Raw genomic sequence first — 20,433 nt, 5'->3', positions numbered from 1 at the left:
GGTGTTGATTGGGGACAGGATTGTGTGATGTAACAACCTTATGTGAGCCCCAGGAAAGTGAGTTGTGACACCAATGGAATGGAGCCAGAACGGGAGGTGCGTATAAGTGTTTTTATTTTAACAAGGCCAAACATGAAGAATGAGAAGGAGCTGTCCTAGTAGTGGAAAACCTTTTTAAAAAGATACAATTTTCGGTTAAAAATGAAAAAGGCTTCTCCCCTCTATGTGACTTTTGTGAAGTTTATTAAGAGTTGATTTCCGTGTAAAACATTTCCCACATTAAGAACATGAAAATGGCTTCTCGCTAGTGATGAGCGAGCACTAAAATGCTCGGATGCTTGAAGCTCGGGCCGAGCACATCGCGATACTCGGGTGCTCGACCCGAGCAACGAGCCCAATATAAGTCTATGGGAAACTCGAGCATTTTTCTGGCAGTTCCCCCTGCGGTCTGCAGAAGGTAAAAAATTGCCAAAATTGATGGGAACAGTGCTCAATGAAACATGTCAGGCAGGCAGGCAGAATATATAGGCAGACAGGCAGGCAGGGTATATAGGAGGGTGCATGAAAAACATAGCAGGGCACTCGGAACACACTAGCGCCCTCCAATTTTCACGCACCCTTCTCTTTAAAAAAGCCGGCAATTCAGCAGCTGCATACAGTTATAACATCGGTACCTGACAATTTAGAACAGAAAGAATAGAGCATCACACATAGATTAGATAGAAAGAAACATGTCAGTCATATATATATAATGAGTACAGTGATAGTGTTGGTTACTGTACTTGTCATTTAGTTTTAAAATAAAGGATTTATAAAAAAAAATTAGCGTGGGGTCCCCCGTAATTCTAGTCTCTAGCGGAGGTTAAGCAGATGACTGGGGCAGATGTTTGAAGCCTGGAAAGGGGGTAATACCCACGGAGCTTCCCAGGCTACTAATATCAGCCCCCAGCTGAATACCTAGCCTTTACTGGCTATTAAAATGGGGGACCCCCCAAAAAAATGACATGGGGTCCCCCTATTTTAATAGCTAGCAAAGGCTAGGCAGACAGCTGGGGGCTGATATTAATAGCCCAGGAAGGGTGCCATAAATATTGGCCCCCTCCCAGGCTAGAAACACCAGCCCTCAGCCGCCCCAGAAATGGCGCATCCATAGGATGATGTCATTTGCTGGCACCGCATGTGCAGGAGAATTCTCCCACGCTGTCAGTGACGTGCATGAGGTGAGCCGAGTTCATTGGACATGAACTCAGCTCATCTGGATGCCGTCGCAGCGAGACACTGTGGAGCGCAAGCATGCCTCCGCTCTGCAGTGTCTCTGAAGGATGACAAGCTGGATAGCAGCGTTCGGCTGCGATCCAGCCTGTCATGTGAATGTAGCAGAGCTGGAGCCGTCGTGGGAACCATGGAAAGGTAAGGATGAGGTTGGTTTATTATTTTACTTTTATTGCAGGAGACATGGGATTCAGCTGGAATGTGTGCGATGGTAAGTAGAGTTTAATTTAGAATATTAAAGTATTGTGTGTTTATTTCAATTAAAAGATTTTATTCTGGGTGTTGGTGTTTTTATTTTACATTTGCCTTACATTTGCCTTATAGACGCCTCCCCATTACTAACCTGGGCTTGATGTCAGCTAACATTATAAGCTGACATCAACCCCAGCCCTATTACTACCCCACTGCCACCACTACAGGGCAGTGGGAAGAGCGAGGCTAAGTGCCAGAATTGGCACATCGTATGGATGCGCCATTTCTGGGGCGGCTGAGGGCTGGTGTTTCTAGGCTGGGAGGGGGCCAATATTTATGGCACTGTTCCTGGGCTATTAATATCAGCCCCAGCTGTCTGCCTAGCCTTTGCTAACTATTAAAATAGGGGGACCCCACGTCATTTTTTTTTCGGTCCCCCATTTTAATAGCCAGTAAAGGCTAAGTATTCAGCTGGGAGCTGATATTAGTAGCCTGGGAAGCTCCGTGGGTATTACCCCCTTCCCAGGCTTCAAACATCTGCCCCAGCCATCTGCTTAACCTCCGCTAGAGACTAGAATTACGGGGGACCCCACAACAATTTTTTTTTTATAAATCCTTTATTTTAAAACTAAATGACAAATACAGTAACCAACACTGTCACTGTACTTCATATATATGTGACTGACATGTTTCTATCTATCTAATCAATGAGTGATGCTTTATTCTTTCTGTTCTAAATTGTCGGGTACCGATATCTGCCGCTGATGAATTGCCGGCTTTTCATGTTTCACTGTGAGCACTGTTCCTATCGATTTGGGCAATCACTGTAATGCCCAAACCAACATGGCTGCGGCATTACAGTTAGTGGCAGGCATTCCCTGCATGTTGTTTGGCACTCTAAATAGCGCCAAACATGCAGGACGGGGACCCGAGCATCCGTCCGAGCATCGCGCAAGTACTCGGCGAGCTCCGAGCATCTCGTTACTGAGATGCTCGGGCGAGTACCGAGCAGTGGAAAGCATGCTCGCTCATCACTACTTCTCACTTGTGTGAGCACTTTGGTGACGAAGAAGTGAGAATTTGTTCACAAAACATTTTCCACATTCTGAACAGGAAAAAGGCTTCAACCCTGTGTGAGTTCTCTGGTGCTTAACCAGATCTGATTTCTGATTAAAACATTTTCCACATTCTGAACAGGAAAAAGGTTTCTTCCCTGTGTGAGTTCTCTGGTGATTGACCAAATTTGATTTCTGGTTAAAACATTTCCCACATTTTGAACATGAAAAAGGCTTCTCCCCTGTGTGGATTCTCTGGTGGCCATCAAGAATCGCTTTACGGGTAAAACATTTCCCACATTCTGAACAAAAAAAAGGCTTCTCCCCTGTGTGGGTTCTCTGGTGTATAACAACATCTGATTTACGGGTAAAACATTTCCCACATTCTGAACAAGAAAAAGGCTTCAACCCTGTGTGAGCTCTCTGGTGCTTAACCAGATCTGATTTCTGGTTAAAACATTTTCCACATTCTGAACAGGAAAAAGGCTTCTCCCCTGTGTGAGTTCTCTGGTGATTGACCAAATTTGATTTCTGGTTAAAACATTTCCCACATTTTGAACAGGAAAAAGGCTTCTCCCCTGTGTGGGTTCTCTGATGGCTATCAAGAATCGCTTTACGGGTAAAACATTTCCCACATTCTGAACAAGAAAAAGGCTTCTCCCTTGTGTGAGTTCTCTGGTGATTGACCAAAACTGATGTCTGGTTAAAACATTTCCCACATTCAGAACAGGAAAAAGGCTTCTCCCCTGTGTGAGTTCTCTGGTGATTGATCAAAACTGATGTCTGGTTAAAACATTTCCCACATTCAGAACAGGAAAAAGGCTTCTCCCCTGTGTGAATTCTCTGATGTCTGATAAAACTTGATTTAAATGTAAAACATTTTCCACATTTTGAACAAGAAAATGGCTTCTCGCCTGTGTGGGTTGTCTGGTGGTTATCAAGATGCACTTTCTGTTGAAAACATTTCCCACATTCTGAGCATGGAAAAGGCTTCTCCCCTGAGTGAGTTCTCTGGTGTGCGATAAAACCTGATTTCTCTGTAAAGCATCTTCCACATTCTGAACAAGAAAATGGCTTCTCCCCTGTGTGACTTCTCTGGTGATTAACAAGATTTGATTTCTGGTTAAAACATTTCCCACACTTGGAACAAGAAAATCTATTCTCTGCTGTGTGAACGTTTTGATGTTTAAGAAAAGACTTTTCGAGGGGAAAACCATTTCCATATTCTGAATGTGAAAATGGCTTCTTTGAATTAGGAGTAGTTTGTTTTTTAATGCTTATTTTGTGACTTTGATTTTCCTTAGTAGTCTGCAATGTATCAGAAGACAGGACGTGTTTCAAAGGATCAGATGACAGATCTTTGCTGTGAAGGGATGACGGTATATCTGGAGTAATGGCATTCACTTCAATTGTATTCTGTGGGATCTCAAGATCATTAGATTTAGAAATTGAAGATGTCAGCTGTCCCTCTGATCTCCTGGTACAGTCATCTGCCAAGAAGAAAATCAATTATTATTTTTGAATAAAATATCCTCGAATTATATATTTTTTAACATTTCTACTCAAAATGTAAAAATAGCAATTTATGTAAAATATTGAATTATTCACCAACAAAATGACCGTTCACAGTCTAATAGAAAACCTCATAGGATGAACCAGTGGAGTGTGGTGTCCAACTGATTGTTCATTCTCCCTCCCAAATATGGAATAAGAAGCCACCAAACAATGTTATGTAGGCAAAAATAATACCAATAAAAACTTCTACTCATCTCACAAAAAACAAGTCCCCACTCAGGTCCATCATCTGTCAGTGGAAAAACAGAGGTTTCCACATTATTAGTGGCTGAAAGGCTCTTGAAAGGTAACATGGCTTCCATAAACCAATCCAGCAGTATCCACTCTCCCAAAGTCAAATCCCCCCTTCGCTTCTGAGCCTTGCAGTGCGCCCAAACCACATTTAGCATCCATGTATTTGGCATTACTATAGTGAGAAGAACCCATTTAATTTACGGTGTGGGTCTCCTGGAGCACAATCTGGGCACTATGTGTTGGGTAATAAAATGGCATATTTGTAATTTTCACTTTGCGCGGTGCAGGCGCTGTCCTGACACTAAGATAAGGGTGCCTGGGACCTGTAGTACCATCCAGTCTGGCAGTATGGGTGTGTGTGCTGTCCAGCTGGAGTAATCTGCTCCCTGCTTCAGCCATTTGGAAAGCACCGGACCCTACTAAAGCTGGAAGCATATTGCCGGAAGCTGCCAGATACAGCCTTGTTCTCCTCTGGTTCAGTCCTCTGTGCTCAGCTCTCGGCTTGTGTATTTGTTTTCTGTTGTGATCCCGGCCCGTTTACTGACTACTCTTGTGTCTTCTGATTTTGTATTTTCTCTGACCTCCTGGTTCTGACCCGGTTACCTGACTATTATTCCCATCTCACTCAACAGAACAGCAAGTAACACTATGGCCCAAGCCTAGGGGTCTCTGTGTAACTCCAGATCCATTAGGAGGGGTTAAAGGGTAATGGGCAAAACTGTGACTATAGATAATAACACCGACTGAAATGATCAAGCTGAACAGTATTCTTCCATAAAAAAAAAAACTTCAGTCTGTAACTACCAGGTAGTTACAGACTCACATAATTTAGGCCAATCCCGCCACAAATGAACTATCATACAGAATGAACATGTAAATAAAATACAAGAATAAAAATATATGTTACATCCCAAACACCAACGTATGTACAACACTAAACCGGAGTTGCACTCATTTATGGTGGACCAGTGGAGCTATGATGAGTGCTGACCAGAAAAGTAGAGAAAATATTAGCGCCCCCATTTCAGGAGAGATTGTGCAGTAATCTGAATTCCTTAGGATCGAAAACATAATGGAATTTATGACGTGGAGTGAATCCATGAAACCAGGGCTGGAGCCAACACATCTCCTGCAGGTGTGAATAAATGTATATTACAGCCATCAGCCACGCACAGCTTAGAGAGATATCATGGCACAGGTGTAATGTTTTTTGTATAGCTTATTGCAATCCTGTTTGAAGTTAGTCGGTTTTTAAGAGAAATTGAAAAGTCAGAAAAAAAGGAGACTGTTCTTATTGTACAGAAATTAACACTTGGCCCTCACTGCACATTGAATATTGTCGATCCTAAATGCAAAATTTGGCCAGAAAGACTGGACCTGGTCTTGTAGGGACCATATGAGCACATTCAGCAGCACAGAAGGAAGAGAAGGTGGATTCATCCAATAAGATATCAGGGTTCTAGGAAGCCAACACCATCATTACCCTCCGCTTTCTCTAAGACGTCCAATAATATTTTTCTTCAAGTAATTTTCTACTTTTTTCTAACTTGTCAGCACATTCTACGTACGCTGTCATTTAGCTTTGTAATTTGTAATTTACAGATATGGGCAGGTAAGAGTCAGCAGGTAAGAGACTAATCCCAGGGGGTAGGTGGATCCTCCAGGTTTTAAAGGTCTCTAGAAAAGGGTTTTCAATGTCCAAATTCATTTGAACAGTTTTGGGTGGAGGAGAATGTTGTGGTCTAGAGGCAAAAGATTGTGATACAGCCGGACTACACTACCGAAAAAACAGCCACAGCCGGTGACAGAGAAAAATCTGTGACTTCTCTGTATTTAGTGGTTACTACTCACCTGGGTAGTCATATGTAGGAATCTCCTCTTTACACTGCTCATCACCCCTCACATATATCTCTGTAGTATTAATATGGGTCAGATCTTCACCCTGAAACAAATATTATAAAAGTCACAGACAGATGGAGAAGTCACATCTATGATCAGCTCTAATCCTGCCATCTCCACCGTCCTCATTACACAAATATAAAACATATAATACTGGTGGATAAAACAAGACTGAACACAAGACCTTCACAGCCGTCTACACATCATAGGGGAGATCTCATGACACCTTATCTCCATGTACCTGATGATCCTGAGGAACATTGGGATCTTCTTGTTTACAGTCCTGTGGAAGAAGAGGACGGGGACATCTCTCTGGTGTTGTCCTCTTACTGGATAGATCTGGAGGAAACACATACAGGGACTGAATTCATTCTTTACATACAGATAATTATAGGCCATGTGTATTTAGTCCTGTCTATTACCTGGTGATGTGAGGGGCTGGGGAACCTCCATCATGACGTCCTTGTACAGATCTTTGTGTCCTTCTAAATACTCCCACTCCTCCATGGAGAAATAGACAGTGACATCCTGACACCTTATAGGAACCTGACACATACAATGATGGCGTCATCCCCCAATCCTTAATAGTGTTACTGTATAATGTCCCAGCATTCCCAGCAGTGTCACCTCTCCAGTCAGCAGCTCAATCATCTTGTAGGTGAGTTCTAGGATCTTCAGGTCATTGATGTCCTCATGTATCAGGGGGTGAGATGAAGGTCCTGTGATTGGGCTCAGGGGTTTTCTCCATCCCTCAGACACAGGGTCCTGACAGCGCTCACTAGAGGTCTCCTTCACTACTATGTAATCCTGGTTATGGAGAGACATATTAATAAATCTCCCTCCAGACATTTCCAGAGTCCTCACCTCTCCAGTTCTGTCCATCTGTTATTCCCATAGATAAGAATGATGTAATGTGACGTCATCAGAATCTCTCACCTCTCCAGTAAGCCGGAAGAGGATCTCTAGGGTGAGGTGTAATATCCTCTCCGCCATCTTGTCTCTGTCCATATCCATCTTTGATGGATCAATAAGGAAAATTCTCTTGTATTGAAGATCTTCACTGAGAGAATATAATATTGTAGAGATCTGAATGAGAAGATGATGAGCCAATGTAACATAATAAAAATCCTGTGTAATAATACAATTACTGGAGATAATAAGGGAAAAAATATGAGATTTATTATTTTGCAGTGCTTAGTTTTATTCTTTACATCTAGTAATAAAATCTACATATTTTAGACCACAGACAACAAGTAGTTTCTTCCTCAGAGTCTGCAGCTGAATATGTTTTCTCATAGACTCATCTTTGGTGACGCTAATTCTTGTCTCATTTACCGACACTGGAATCGGCATTGGTAATACTGCACGAGATATTCATTACACGTGACATGAGAAATAACTACTTCATGAGGAGGACGACTTCTTCATCTTCTACTATGGCTCTAGAAACATATTTGGCCAGAGAGTGACTGACTACATCACCACCGGCCGTCTATATAAATGTTTCCCGTCTTCCCCGGACTGTAATCTTCTATCACGTTAGATCTCATGTCTGATTAAGACACAGATGTTTGAGGCTTTTATAAAAGCTTTTTTGTTTGCACAAACACCGCAGACAGTTCTTATTTGATACCAAGGTCTCCATGTGCAGTGTTTTATGGGGTTTATTTCTGGCATTAGGCTTTCCAATATTACAAGAAAAAAGCAGATATTAAAATGTTTCAAAAGAAAATTGGCACCAACAATTCTGGTAAAAAGAAGCCATACAAAAAGCGTAAGACACATTGCTATTTTTTAACACTTTAATTTGTTTAAAAAACAAACAAACAACTTTTAGGCACCAGAACATAGATGTTCACCGCAGAGATGGCACAGGTTCGGCTGCAACAAAATCCTGGCAGTTTAACCACTTGCTGCTGACAAAAGCAAATATGGCATCTAAGAAGGTGTGACAGAGTCCGGCTCTGTGCCCCTCCTCCCCCAAGTACTTGATATTATGTGGCTGCCTAGTTACTACGATACTTAAATGACTAATAATGGTGTCTGGGCCTGCAATGTATGAAAGTCTATTAGGCCGGAGTCAGCACCCAATAAGTTACATTTTAACGCCCACATACCCAGACTAAAGTTGCATGAAAGCACTGATTTCGGGGGGCTTGGTCGACTATATGAAGTATTTTGGGGCCGATCGACAGATGATGTCAGGGCAGAGAAGGATCTGGTATCCTGAACTTCAGAAACGAATCCTTTTGTTCTTCCTGTAGATAATCCTGTCGACTCGCTCATCCAGACCACAGGGAAGCTGGAATATTTGTGTGCATGGGGGAGTCGGAAGAGATAACCGTCTGCCAAATGACTGATCAGTCAACAATTATCTCATGTGTATGGGGCCGTTAGTATTATACTGACAGGCAGTGATGATGCACTGTTCTTCTGTACGGAGGTGTATCAACTGAGCAATCAGAGGCTTGTAAGTTGTATGATCGCACGAAGGAGAGTTGTTTAAAAAAAGATTTAAAGTGAAAAAATATCACAGATTTTGCAACAAGAAATATCTGTCACTATACGGAGACCAGACTCACTGCACAATGTTAGTTAAGTCACGTCCATAACAACTTTCTTATACTCAGTTATCCTATACACATCATATACACTGTGACGTAGATAGAAATCACAGATCCAACAGCAATAGCTGAAATTGAGCCCCTCGAAAAAATATACACTGCTCAAAAACATAAAGGGAACACCTAAACAACAGAATATAACTCCTAGTAAATCAGATTTCTGTGAAATCAAACTGTCCACTTAGGAAGCAACACTGATTGACAATCAATTTCACATGCTGTTGTGCAAATGGAATAGACAATAGATGGAAATTATTGGCAATTATAAGGACACCCTCAATAAAGGAGTGGTTCTGCAGGTGGGGACCACAGACCACATCTCAGTACCAATGCTTTCTGGCTGATGTTTTGGTCACTTTTGAATGTTGGTTGTGCTTTCACACTCGTGGTAGCATGAGACGGACTCTACAACCCACAGAAGTTGCTCAGGTAGTGCAGCTCATCCGGGATGGCACATCAATGCGAGGTGTGGCAAGAAGGTTTGCTGTGTCTGTCAGCGTAGTGTCCAAAGGCTGGAGGCGCTACCAGGAGACAGGCCAGTAAACCAGGAGACATGGAGGGGGCCGTAGGAGGGCAACAACCCAGCAGCAGGACCGCTACCTCTGCCTTTGTTCAAGGAGGAACAGGAGGAGCACTGCCAGAGCCCTGCAAAATGACCTCCAGCAGGCCACAAATGTGCATGTGTCCGCACAAACGGTTAGAAACCGACTCCATGAGGGTGGTATGAGGGCCCGACGTCCACAGATGGGGGTTGTGCTCACAGCCCAACACCATGCAAGACGCTTTGCATTTGCCACAGAACACCAGGATTGGCAAAGTCGCCACTCGCGCCCTGTGCTCTTCACAGATGAAAGCAGGTTCACTGAGCACATGTGACAGACGTGACAGAGTCTGGAGACGCCGTGGAGAGCGATCTGCTGCCTGCAACATCCTTCAGCATGACCCGTTTGGCAGTGGGTCAGTAACGGTGTGGGGTGGCATTTCTTTGGAGGGCCGCACAGCCCTCCATGTGCTCGCCAGAGGTAGCCCGACTGCCATTAGGTACCGAAATGAGATCCTCAGACCCCTTGTGAGACCTGATGCTGGTGCGGTTGGCCCTGGGTTCCTCCTAATGCAGGACAATGCCAGACCTCATGTGGCTGGAGTGTGTCAGCAGTTGCTGCAAGATGAAGGCATTGAAGCTATGGACTGGCCCGCCCGTTCCCCAGACCTGAATCCGATTGAGCACATCTGGTACATCATGTCTCGCTCCATCCACAAACGTCACGTTGCACCACAGACTGTCCAGGAGATGGCGGATGCTTTAGTCCAGGTCTGGGAGGTGATCCCACAGGAGACCATCCGCAACCTCATCAGGAACATGCCCAGGCATTGTAGGGAGGCCATACAGGCACGTGGAGGCCACACACAATACTGAGCCTCATTTTGACTTGTTTTAAGGACATTACATCAAAGTTGGATCAGCCTGTAGTGTGTTTTTTTAGTGAGTCACCCCCAAAATTAAAGTGGAAAAACACACTACAGGCTGATCAAACTTTGATGTAAAGTCCTTAAAACAAGTCAAAATGAGGATCAGCATTGTGTGTTGCCTCCCCGTGCCTGTATGAACTCCCTACAACGCCTGGGCATGCTCCTGATGAGGTTGCGGATGGTGTCCTGTGGGATATATATCAATCAATATATATATAATTTTCCTCCCCATCCACGATAGATAAGAGTCTCTCCACTGCTTAATGAGATTTACTGTGGAGTCAAGCAGAGGGGGAAAGTTCAATTTAAATAAATCTCCCTTCTGCCTATCTTCACCCCAAGGTATGTGATATGGGTCTTAGGCCAAGTGAATGGGTATAAGTTTTCCAGTTTTGCTAGGGAGTGTGTGGGGACATGAAAGTCCAGAGCTTCCGATTTGGAGAGGTTTATTTTGAAATTAGAGAGACTGCCATAATGCTCCACCAGCGCCATCAAGGCAGGGAGACCCTTTAGAGGATTGGTTAAGAGGACCAGAAGGTCATCAGCAAAAGCTGCTGTTTTAAAATGTGAGTTGTGTATTCTGATGCCCTCTATCCCCTGATTTTCTTGTATTGAGATCAATAAAGGTTCCATTGCCAAGACAAACAACAGTGGAGACAACGGGCAGCCTTGTCTGGTCCCATTGCGTATGGTGAATGTGTTTGACAAGGAATCGTTGATTTTGATGCGTGCAGTCGGGTTATGATACATAGCCATAATGGCAGTAACCAGTGCAGGTGGTAAGCTGAAGCGTAGAAGTGTCTCCTCCAAGTAGATCCAGTTCATCGTGTGGAAGGCTTTCTCAGCATCTGTACCCAGTAGTACCAAAGGGATCTTGTGGGCTTTGGCATATTGAAGAAGGTGCAAAATTTTGTGAGTATTGTCCTTTCCCTCTCTCCTGTCCACAAATCCAGTTTGATTCAATGAATTAAGATTTGGCAAGAACTCGGCAATTCTACGTGCAAACATACTGGCCAGCAGTTTCAGGTCAACATTCAATAGGGATATAGGTCAGTAGCTGCCACATAGGGTCGGGTCCTTGCCATCTTTATGTATTAATGATATTTTGGCTTCGAGCATTTCTTGTGGAAAGGGTTGACCCTCTAATGTTTCATTAAAAATCTTCAGAAGATGGGGCAAGAGGAGAGGGGCGAAAGTTTTGTAGTATTGCGCAGAGAACCCATCTGGACCAGGGGCTTTGCCTTTCGGGCACCTCGACAGGGTGGACTGAAGTTCCTCTAGTGTGAAGGGTTTAGATAGTTTGTTTTGTTTAGATGTTGTTAATACAGGGAGATTCAGTGTTCGCAGAAAGTGAGCAGTATCTGACTTTCTCTGTATCTCATGAGCTTCTGTGTCATTTGGGCGAAGATTATATAGCTGTGAATAGTATTCCAGAAAGGCCGTCTCAATGTGAGTGGGGTTCTGTGCTGTAACACCGCTGGAGTTCACAATGGAGTGGATGTGGGTGCGGGCTTGTCTTTTGCGGAGCCGGGATAAAATAAATTTGGAGGACTTATCTCCATGTACAAACGTCCTGTTTTTCCACAACGCATACATTTTCACCGAACTGACATTAAGAATATCTTTCAATTTTTGTCTCTTACTAGTGATGGTGGCCAAAGTTATATTGTCATTGGTTTTTTTGTGGTTCAGCTCCAGCTATGCTATATCGTCGTATAAGTTTTGGACTTCTTGATGTCTCCTTTTGTTATAATAAGATGCAATGGAGATAAGTTCGCCTCTTAGCACAGTTGTATGTGCTTCCCAAAGGGTCTGGGGGGAGGTCCCCTCTATTTCGTTTTGTTGGAAGTATTGGTGAAGTTTATTACTCAGTCGCGCCTGGATAGCAGGTAAGCCCAGTAGTGCTTCATTTATCTGCCAAGATCTGGGACCTGAGCGCATTCCGGCTGTAATTATTGAAAGTAATACAGTGGCGTGGTCTGAATAAACGTTCGGGGTTATATTTGAAGTAGAAAGTCTAGGCAGGAGCGATCTTGGTACAAAAATGTAATCTATACGGTGGTAGGATTTATGAGGATTGGAATAGAAAGTGTAATCTCGTACGGAGGGATTTAAGTATCTCCATGAGTCAATTAGCTGCATAGAATTAAGAGTGGTACGCAGTCTCACTAGATCTCTAGAAGAGATGGCGCTTTTTTGTTTGGAAGTGTCCAGCATAGGTTCCAGAGCAATGTTGAGGTCTCCTCCAATCAAGAGAACACCCTCTCTAAAGCTCTCTATCTTTTTTAGAATCGATATTAACCATTTAACCAATTTTTTGTTGGGTGTGTACAGGCTACATAGGGTTACCAATGACCCACTGAGTAACCCCTTAACACATATGTAGCGCCCTTGAGGATCTACGAGGGATTCTCTGAACTGGAATGGGACTCCCCGCAGCATAGCAATGGAGACTCCTCTCGAGCCAGATTGAGTTGATGTGGCATGGTACCATGTGTCATAGAGTGAACGCTCAAAGTTTGGCAATCTGTTGGGTTTAAAATGGGTCTCTTGGATGAATAGCACATCCGCGTTTTGTTTTTTAAGTCTATGCAGTGTTGGGTGTCTGGAGCTCGGCGAGTTTAGACCATGGGCGTTTAAGGATGCAAAAGTAATTACCTTATCGGCGTCTGTCATGGTGGTATAGGTCTTTCTCAGGTGGCGCTTCCCGTGGAAAGAAGCTATTTGTGCCTATAGGGATTAGGAGATGGAAGGGAATAGGAAGAGGGGAAGGAGGGGAGGAAAGACTAGAGATCAAAGAGAAATGGAAAAAGGTAAGTATTAGTTTAGTTGATTGAAAACAATATATAACAATTCCAGATTCAAATTCAAACCACATATATAATGATTGGCATTAGTAGCCAGTTTAGGGGAGCATGCCCAACTTACAAATTTATATTCAACGAAAACATCCTTGTAGAGCATGGCATAACAAGAGTTACGTGGAGTAACAAATAGCGAGGCCAAGACCTGAAGGGGGGAATGGTATGATGAGTCAAACCACATACTTAGGAATTCAAAAAAGGGGAGAGGTCGAAGCCTGTTTCCGAATTCCTTGACCGAGACCAACAGAGTCCAGGAGAAAGAAACAAAACAGTTTACTCTTTCTCAATTGTCCCGAAAAGGACCGACGAAGAGATGGGACAGCAGCGAGTGTCAAAACCGCTCAGGTGATATCATCAGGCCTTTTAGGAGTCGGAGATTTAGCTGACTTTCTCCTCGCGCGTTGTGTTTTCGGGGTCGCTTGTTGCCAAGGGATTGGGCTCGGAAAGGGTTGAATCAGCGTCGCAGAATGAAATGTCTCCAGATCACGGTAGGATGCAAGAGTTATGTCAAGGGTTTTGCAGGCAGCTTTAACATCGGCAGATGATCTGGCGACGATCTTCATGTCTCTTGCTGTCATGTGGACTCCGAAGGGGAATAACCAACGGAAACGGTGACCCCTCTGCAGTATAGCATCCGTGAAAGGTTTCAACAACCTTCGTTTTTTCAAAGTGATAGCCGACAGATCTTGAAAGAGCTGGATCCGTGTGTCTTCATAGGAGATCTCCTGTTGTTCCCTTGCTCTGCGGAGGATCAGATCTTTAACTCGGTAATCCAAAAAGCGACATAATACATTTTGGGGTGCCTCTCCTTGGGGCGGTTTGGGTCGGAGGGCCCTATGGACCCGGATTAGTTCGATTTCTCGGGGGTCATCATCAGCAAGTATGCCCCTGAAGATCTCTACTGCAGCTTTGCCCAGAGCTTCAAATGCCACAGATTCGGGAAGGCCTTTAATTCTAATATTGCTGCGTCGCTCCTGATTCTCGTGATCTTCCAGGGTATTATGGATCAGATGTAGTTGTCGTTCATGAGCATTTAAGTTGTCAAGCAGCGCATTGGCTTGTTGTGAGAGTGCAGTTTGGGATTGTTCAAGCGTCTCCATCCTGTGGCCCTGTTGGGTAAGGTCATTTTTTATCTCTGCCAATTCTCGACTAATTGGTTCAAGGGTTTTAGCCAATATTCGCTTTATGAAAGAGTGAGTAACCGTGGAATCCTTATCTGAGCATTCTCCATCCGAGTCACTTTCCACCTCAGAGTCAGAATCGTCTATGTTTGTCATAACTAAGAACTTGGCGGTCTTTGTTGATTCTGTTGTAGTGCCCTGTTTCCTTAAGAATTGGTCAACATCAGCTTGGGTGACGGATTTCACAGCTTTAGATGCATTTTTAGGGGGCTTAACACTGGACTTCCCCATAGTGTTACTGGAAAGCTCTGTAGAGGAGAATATTGTCAAGTTATGGTGCGATGGCTCCACCTGCTGGTTTAGGGGTGTTTAATACGACATATCTTATCAGGCAGTGTTATATGGTCAGAATCCGAATATATTACTGGTAGATCCTACTGGTGGGAGTTGTAGTACACCAGAAATAGAGAATAAAAAGCTGTACAATCCACTAGGGTGAGAGATTATATTAGTGTGCAATAAAGCTCTATGCACAGCCTCTCTATTGCCTCTAAGATGCACAAGACATCAGTCCCAGGACATAGCTTGCAGGCTCAATTGGGGCTAGAACAGTGGGCTGGTGATAGAATATCAGTGGGTGTCCAGGTGACACTGGGGCCTGCTGTATTGTTTTATATATAAAAGTAGCAGCCTCAGCCTCTGTGTCCTTAATTATTCTTCAGCCCTGCTCAGATTTGGCCAGAGTCTGTAGTGCTAATTTTAATAGAAGAGCTGCAGCCTCAGTCGCAGGAGTCTCCACTTCTCCCCAGCACTGCTTAAGTCCCACGCCCCCAGTCTGGTTCCCTTTGCTCTGGCGACGGGGCTGAAGGGAATCTCAGGCCTCCGTGATCTCCGGAGCTCTCACCGCTCTTCAATGGCGTCGCCCCTCCCGTCTCTCCGTCACTCCCGCCGAGCGAGCCGCGCGATCAGCCGGTTGTTGGAGCCGGAGGCAGACGCGGATGTGTCGTCCAGGCCGCGCTCCTCTCAGGGAGCAAGTCTGCGTGCACGCCAGGTCAAGATGGCGAGGGGCGGTGGGGGGGGTCACAATGCAAACCCACCTGGGGCGAGCGGTAAGGCTTCTGCAGCTTTCTTTGTCGGGCTCCTCGGGTCCCAGAAGCTGTGGGCAGCAGGCAACAAAGGTCTAGGGGGTGGATGGCATCTTTGCGAGGCCAGATGTGGCCGCGGCTTGCCAATCGGTGGAAATTATTCGATCGGGTGAGTCACAGCCTGTGATCGTGGGGATTTTGTCATGTGACCCAGCCGTGTCATGTGATTGCGAGACTCCGCGCTGCAGGAAATTACATGTTTTGAAAGAGTGGGAATACATATAAGGTGGACAAAATGGAATGAGTCTGATGAGAGCACTATTATGGGATAATGTATTTGAAAAAGCAATGGGTTTTATATAGAAAAACCCTGGAATTATAGCAACCAAAATATAAAAGAGATATAAGCCCGCCCAGGAAGTGACATAGGACTCCCTGGAAAGGAGGGAAAGTAAACCTATTTACATACAGGAAGTGAGTGTGTGGGATTATCTCCCCATACATTTTTTGGAACAATAGTGGTGGCAGCACTCTGCACCACTGTAATGAACACTCACCATTGTGAGGCTCATTGAATTTTTTGTTTTACTCACTTTGACACTTTATTGGCACAGAATCACCTTCTCTCTTTGCATTATTTGTGCCTTCCCCAAAATTCTAAACATACTCCTCTGATGAACTCTCTGTAAGAAAAAAGAAATGTGTCGGGAGGGATTTTTGTGGGATATGTTAGAAGGTGCACTTGGGTACTGCCCTTGTTAGGGCGTGAGCTAACACCACGGGCACGACGGGGCAGCATCAGTCCTCAGAAAAAGATCAACTGAGACAGATAGAAAATCCCGGATGGAGTCTACATGCAAAATGGGTGAGATCCACACATTTTCTTTCTATATTGCACAATAGCACTTTAGATTATGATTAATGTTATTTAACAGTCAGGACTGGATATATTCATCAGGAGACTGTATCCTGTAAATATCTGTAACAAGTCTTTTTGTGTCCCGAGTTTAAAAGGGATTATGTTGAGTCAGTAATGACTATATAGGATATAAAGTTTTATAAGTAAAGGTTATGTTTTAAGAGAATCCTCTCTGCTGTGAGATGTCCTTTTGTTTAGGAATTGAAGGACAGGTCCCAATAAAATGTCCCTTTTTCCCACAAAAAAAAGAAGGTGGTCTCACCCATCTATCCCGAAGGCATCTATCAAGAAGTATGGCCAATGACATGGTAGCCTCCAAGGACTGAGGGGTTTCATATACTGCCAAGGCATCTTTCAATCTTTCAGTAAGACCTTCACAAAATTGGCTTCTAAGGGCTGAGTCATTCCATTTAGAATCCGTTGCCCATCTACGGAATTCAGAACTAAACATCTCCACTGACCGATTGCCCTGCTAAAGGCGACGTAGCCTAGACTCAGCAAAGGCGACTCAGTCAGGGTCATCACAGATGAGGGCCAGGGCCCCAAAAAAAACCTCCACAGACTGGAGACAAACCGAATCCTGCGGTAAAGAAAAAGCCCAGGATCGTGGACCTGCAACAGTGAGATCACAATTCCTACTCGTTGCTCCTCACTTCCGGAGGAGTAAGGACGAAGTATAAAATACAGTTTCCAGGCCTCCTTGAATACAAAAAAACTTGTCCCTACCTCTTGAAAACCTGTCCAAGAGGGCAACCTTGGGTTCAGGCTGGACAGGCCTACCTGAAGAGACCCCCACATTAGCGACCTGTAGCCGCTGATGCTGTTGCTGAACCTCACAACGGAGGTCATTCACCTCCAGAGACAGACCGTGCAGCCACTCTGTGAGCTCTGCAACAGAACCCATACTAAGGAGAAAGGAAAAAAACCCACACACGAAAAAAAACAACACACAATTAAACCCAAATGTCAGTTGTTATTTTTTGTCTCTAAATGTGCACAGCCAGTGATAATATCACGCAAGGTGAGGGAAAGACTAAATACAACACGAAGGGATTAGGGGAAGGGGGGAGTGGAGACCTCCTAGACTGATCTGACATCACCCTGTCTCCCCTACTGTCCCTATATTGGTTGTTCGCCAATCGCCGCACAGGAATCTACCCCTGTATTTACCTAGCGCTTGGCCCTGGCTAGGGAATGGGGGGGGGGGGGGTGAGCACTAGTCAGTCCCCACTAAACACTAAAGACAACAAGGTAGACAGATATGGGGGAAAATAACTTGGCTTGAGCCGACTTCAGAGAGATAACACACATGTCCTCTTTGCTCCAGAGAGGAAGTAAGCAGACTGCACCTGCTCCAAGCTTTCACAAGGAAACATGTGAATATCACCGGCGCCTCCCTATTGCAGACTGAAAGTATTTAAACACCCAGGCCAGGGTGTTAATTAGCAAGAGGGAGGTAGCCGCTGGGTCCTAGAGTGAGACAGATCTAAGAAGGTGTATGTAATGCTAAATTAATATATCTCCTGCAACCACCTGCAGGGTGACTGTCACATCTGACACACCCATGACACCATCCCAGCCTTGTGCAGGTCTACAATTTTGTCCCTGATGTCCTTACACAGCTCTTTGGACTTGGCCATGGTGGAGAGGTTGGAGTGTGATTGATTGAGTGTGTGGACAGATGTCTTCTATACATGTAACAAGATGCAATTAATACAGACAATGAGTGCAGAGTAGGAGGGCTTCCTAAAGAAAAACTAACAGGTCTGTGAGAGGCAGAATTCTTGCGGGTTGGTAGGTGATCAATTACTTATTTCATGCAATAAAATGTCATTTAATTGACGCTGAGAAGGTGTTTGACCAACTCAATTGGTCGTTTGTCTTCTCGATGTTAAATAGGTTTGGGTTTCTGGGTCCAATTATTCACTTCATTAGAGCCCTTTATACAATACCCTCAGCCAAGGTGTCTGTTAATGGAACCATGTCTGATGAATTGTCTGTTTGTTAGGAAATCCCTGCATGTGTCACAGCTGTCTAACAACCCTGACACATGCAGCCTCAGCGGCACTAACATAGATGCCGAGCACCCGAGCGTGCTCACCGAAGGGTTAACAATACACGCTCGCTCATCACTAATGAGAACAATACGTAATGGGGTCTCCACATACCTCCACCTGCAGAGCCGCCACCACATATATGGCTGCTCTGTGCGCACAGGAGCTGTGATGAGGTCACAGGAGGGGAGGAGTCAGGGGTCACATGATCAGGGGCCTCAGTGGATGCAGGACTCTGCTGTGCTGGTTGTCATGGTGCTGGATGAGCTGAAGTTTATGTGTGGGGTCAGGAGGGGTTTACAGTGTGGATGTAGCAGAGCCGTGTGTGTACGAGGTGTACGGAGCGGAGCCGTGTGTGTACGAGGCGTACGGAGCAGAGCCGCGTGTGTACGAGGCGCACGGAGCGGAGCCGCGTGTGTACGAGGTGTACGGAGCGGAGCCGCGTGTGTACGAGGTGTACGGAGCAGAGCCGTGTGTGTACGAGGTGTACGGAGCGGAGCCGCGCGTGTACGAGGTGTACGGAGCGGAGCCGCGCGTGTACGAGGTGTACGGAGCGGAGCCGCGCGTGTACGAGGTGTACGGAGCGGAGCCGTGTGTGTACGAGGTGTACGGAGCAGAGCCGTGTGTGTACGAGGTGTACGGAGCGGAGCCGCGCGTGTACGAGGTGTACGGAGCGGAACCGCGCGTGTACGAGGTGTACGGAGCGGAGCCGCGTGTGTACGAGGTGTACGGAGCGGAGCCGCGTGTGTACGAGGTGTACGGAGCAGAGCCGCGTGTGTACGAGGTGTACGGAGCAGAGCCGCGTGTGTACGAGGTGTACGGAGCAGAGCCGCGTGTGTACGAGGTGTACGGAGCAGAGCCGCGTGTGTACGAGGTGTACGGAGCAGAGCCGCGTGTGTACGAGGTGTACGGAGCGGAGCCGCGTGTGTACGAGGCGTACGGAGCGGAGCCGAGCGTGTAGGAGGCGTACGGAGCGGAGCCGCGTGTGTACGAGGTGTATGGAGCAGAGCCGCGTGTGTACGAGGTGTATGGAGCAGAGCCGCGTGTGTACGAGGTGTACGGAGCAGAGCCGCGTGTGTACGAGGTGTACGGAGCAGAGCCGCGTGTGTACGAGGCGTACGGAGCTGAGCCGCGTGTGTACGAGGCGTACGGAGCCGAGCCGCGTGTGTACGAGGCGTACGGAGCCGAGCCGCGTGTGTACGAGGCGTACGGAGCCGAGCCGCGTGTGTACGAGGCGTACGGAGCCGAGCCGCGTGTGTACGAGGCGTACGGAGCCGAGCCGCGTGTGTACGAGGCGTACGGAGCCGAGCCGCGTGTGTACGAGGCGTACGGAACCGAGCCGCGTGTGTACGAGGCGTACGGAGCCGAGCCGCGTGTGTACGAGGCGTACGGAGCCGAGCCGCGTGTGTACGAGGCGTACGGAGCCGAGCCGCGTGTGTACGAGGTGTACGGAGCCGAGCCGCGTGTGTACGAGGTGTACGGAGCAGAGCCGCGTGTGTATGAGGCGTACGGAGCGGAGCCGTGCGTGTACAGAGCGGAGCCGCGCGTGTACGAGGTGTACAGAGCGGAGCCACGTGTACGAGGTGTACGGAGCGGAGCCGTGTGTGTACGAGGTGTACGGAGCGGAGCCGCGTGTACGAGGTGTACGGAGCGGAGCCGTGTGTGTACGAGGTGTATGGAGCGGAGCCGCGTGTGTACGAGGTGTACGGAGCGGAGCCGCGTATGTACGAGGTGTACGGAGCGGAGCCGCGTGTGTACGAGGCGTACGGAGCGGAGCCGCGTGTGTACGAGGCGTACGGAGCGGAGCCGCGTGTGTACGAGGCGTACGGAGCGGAGCCGCGTGTGTACGAGGCGTACGGAGCGGAGCCGCGTGTGTACGAGGCGTACGGAGCAGAGCCGCGTGTGTACGAGGTGTACGAAGCAGAGCCGGGTGTGTGCGAGGTGTACAGAGCAGAGCCGTGTGTGTACGGAGCGGAGCCGCACGTGTACGAGGTGTACGGAGCGGAGCCGTGTGTGTACGAGGTGTACAGAGCGGAGCCGCGTGTGTATGAAGCGGAGCCGTGTGTGTA

General features: G+C 46.4%; 1 protein-coding gene across 1 annotated transcript in view; it reads right to left on the bottom strand.

Annotated features, from left to right (window-relative positions):
- Nucleotides 1-2,194: 2,194 nt before the first annotated feature.
- LOC141229037 (uncharacterized) overlaps nt 2,195-20,433 on the bottom strand; it is a 74,148-nt gene continuing 55,909 nt past the window's right edge. The window contains exons 9-13 of the mRNA XM_073667403.1: nt 15,404-15,462; nt 13,719-14,657; nt 13,250-13,330; nt 12,980-13,051; nt 2,195-4,004 (exon numbers count right to left, since the gene is read on the bottom strand). Of these exons, the coding sequence (XP_073523504.1) occupies nt 2,499-4,004; nt 12,980-13,051; nt 13,250-13,330; nt 13,719-14,657; nt 15,404-15,462 (2,657 nt within the window). The 3' untranslated portion in view covers nt 2,195-2,498. The remainder of the gene's footprint in view (nt 4,005-12,979; nt 13,052-13,249; nt 13,331-13,718; nt 14,658-15,403; nt 15,463-20,433) is intronic.

This window comes from Phyllobates terribilis, unplaced genomic scaffold, assembly GCF_046119375.1.
Source record: "Phyllobates terribilis strain yellow unplaced genomic scaffold, ASM4611937v1 Scaffold_453__1_contigs__length_1468511, whole genome shotgun sequence".
Lineage (NCBI taxonomy): Eukaryota > Metazoa > Chordata > Amphibia > Anura > Dendrobatidae > Phyllobates > Phyllobates terribilis.
Note: the sequence above shows the minus strand (reverse complement) of the source record. Positions and strands in the feature narration are given on the sequence as shown.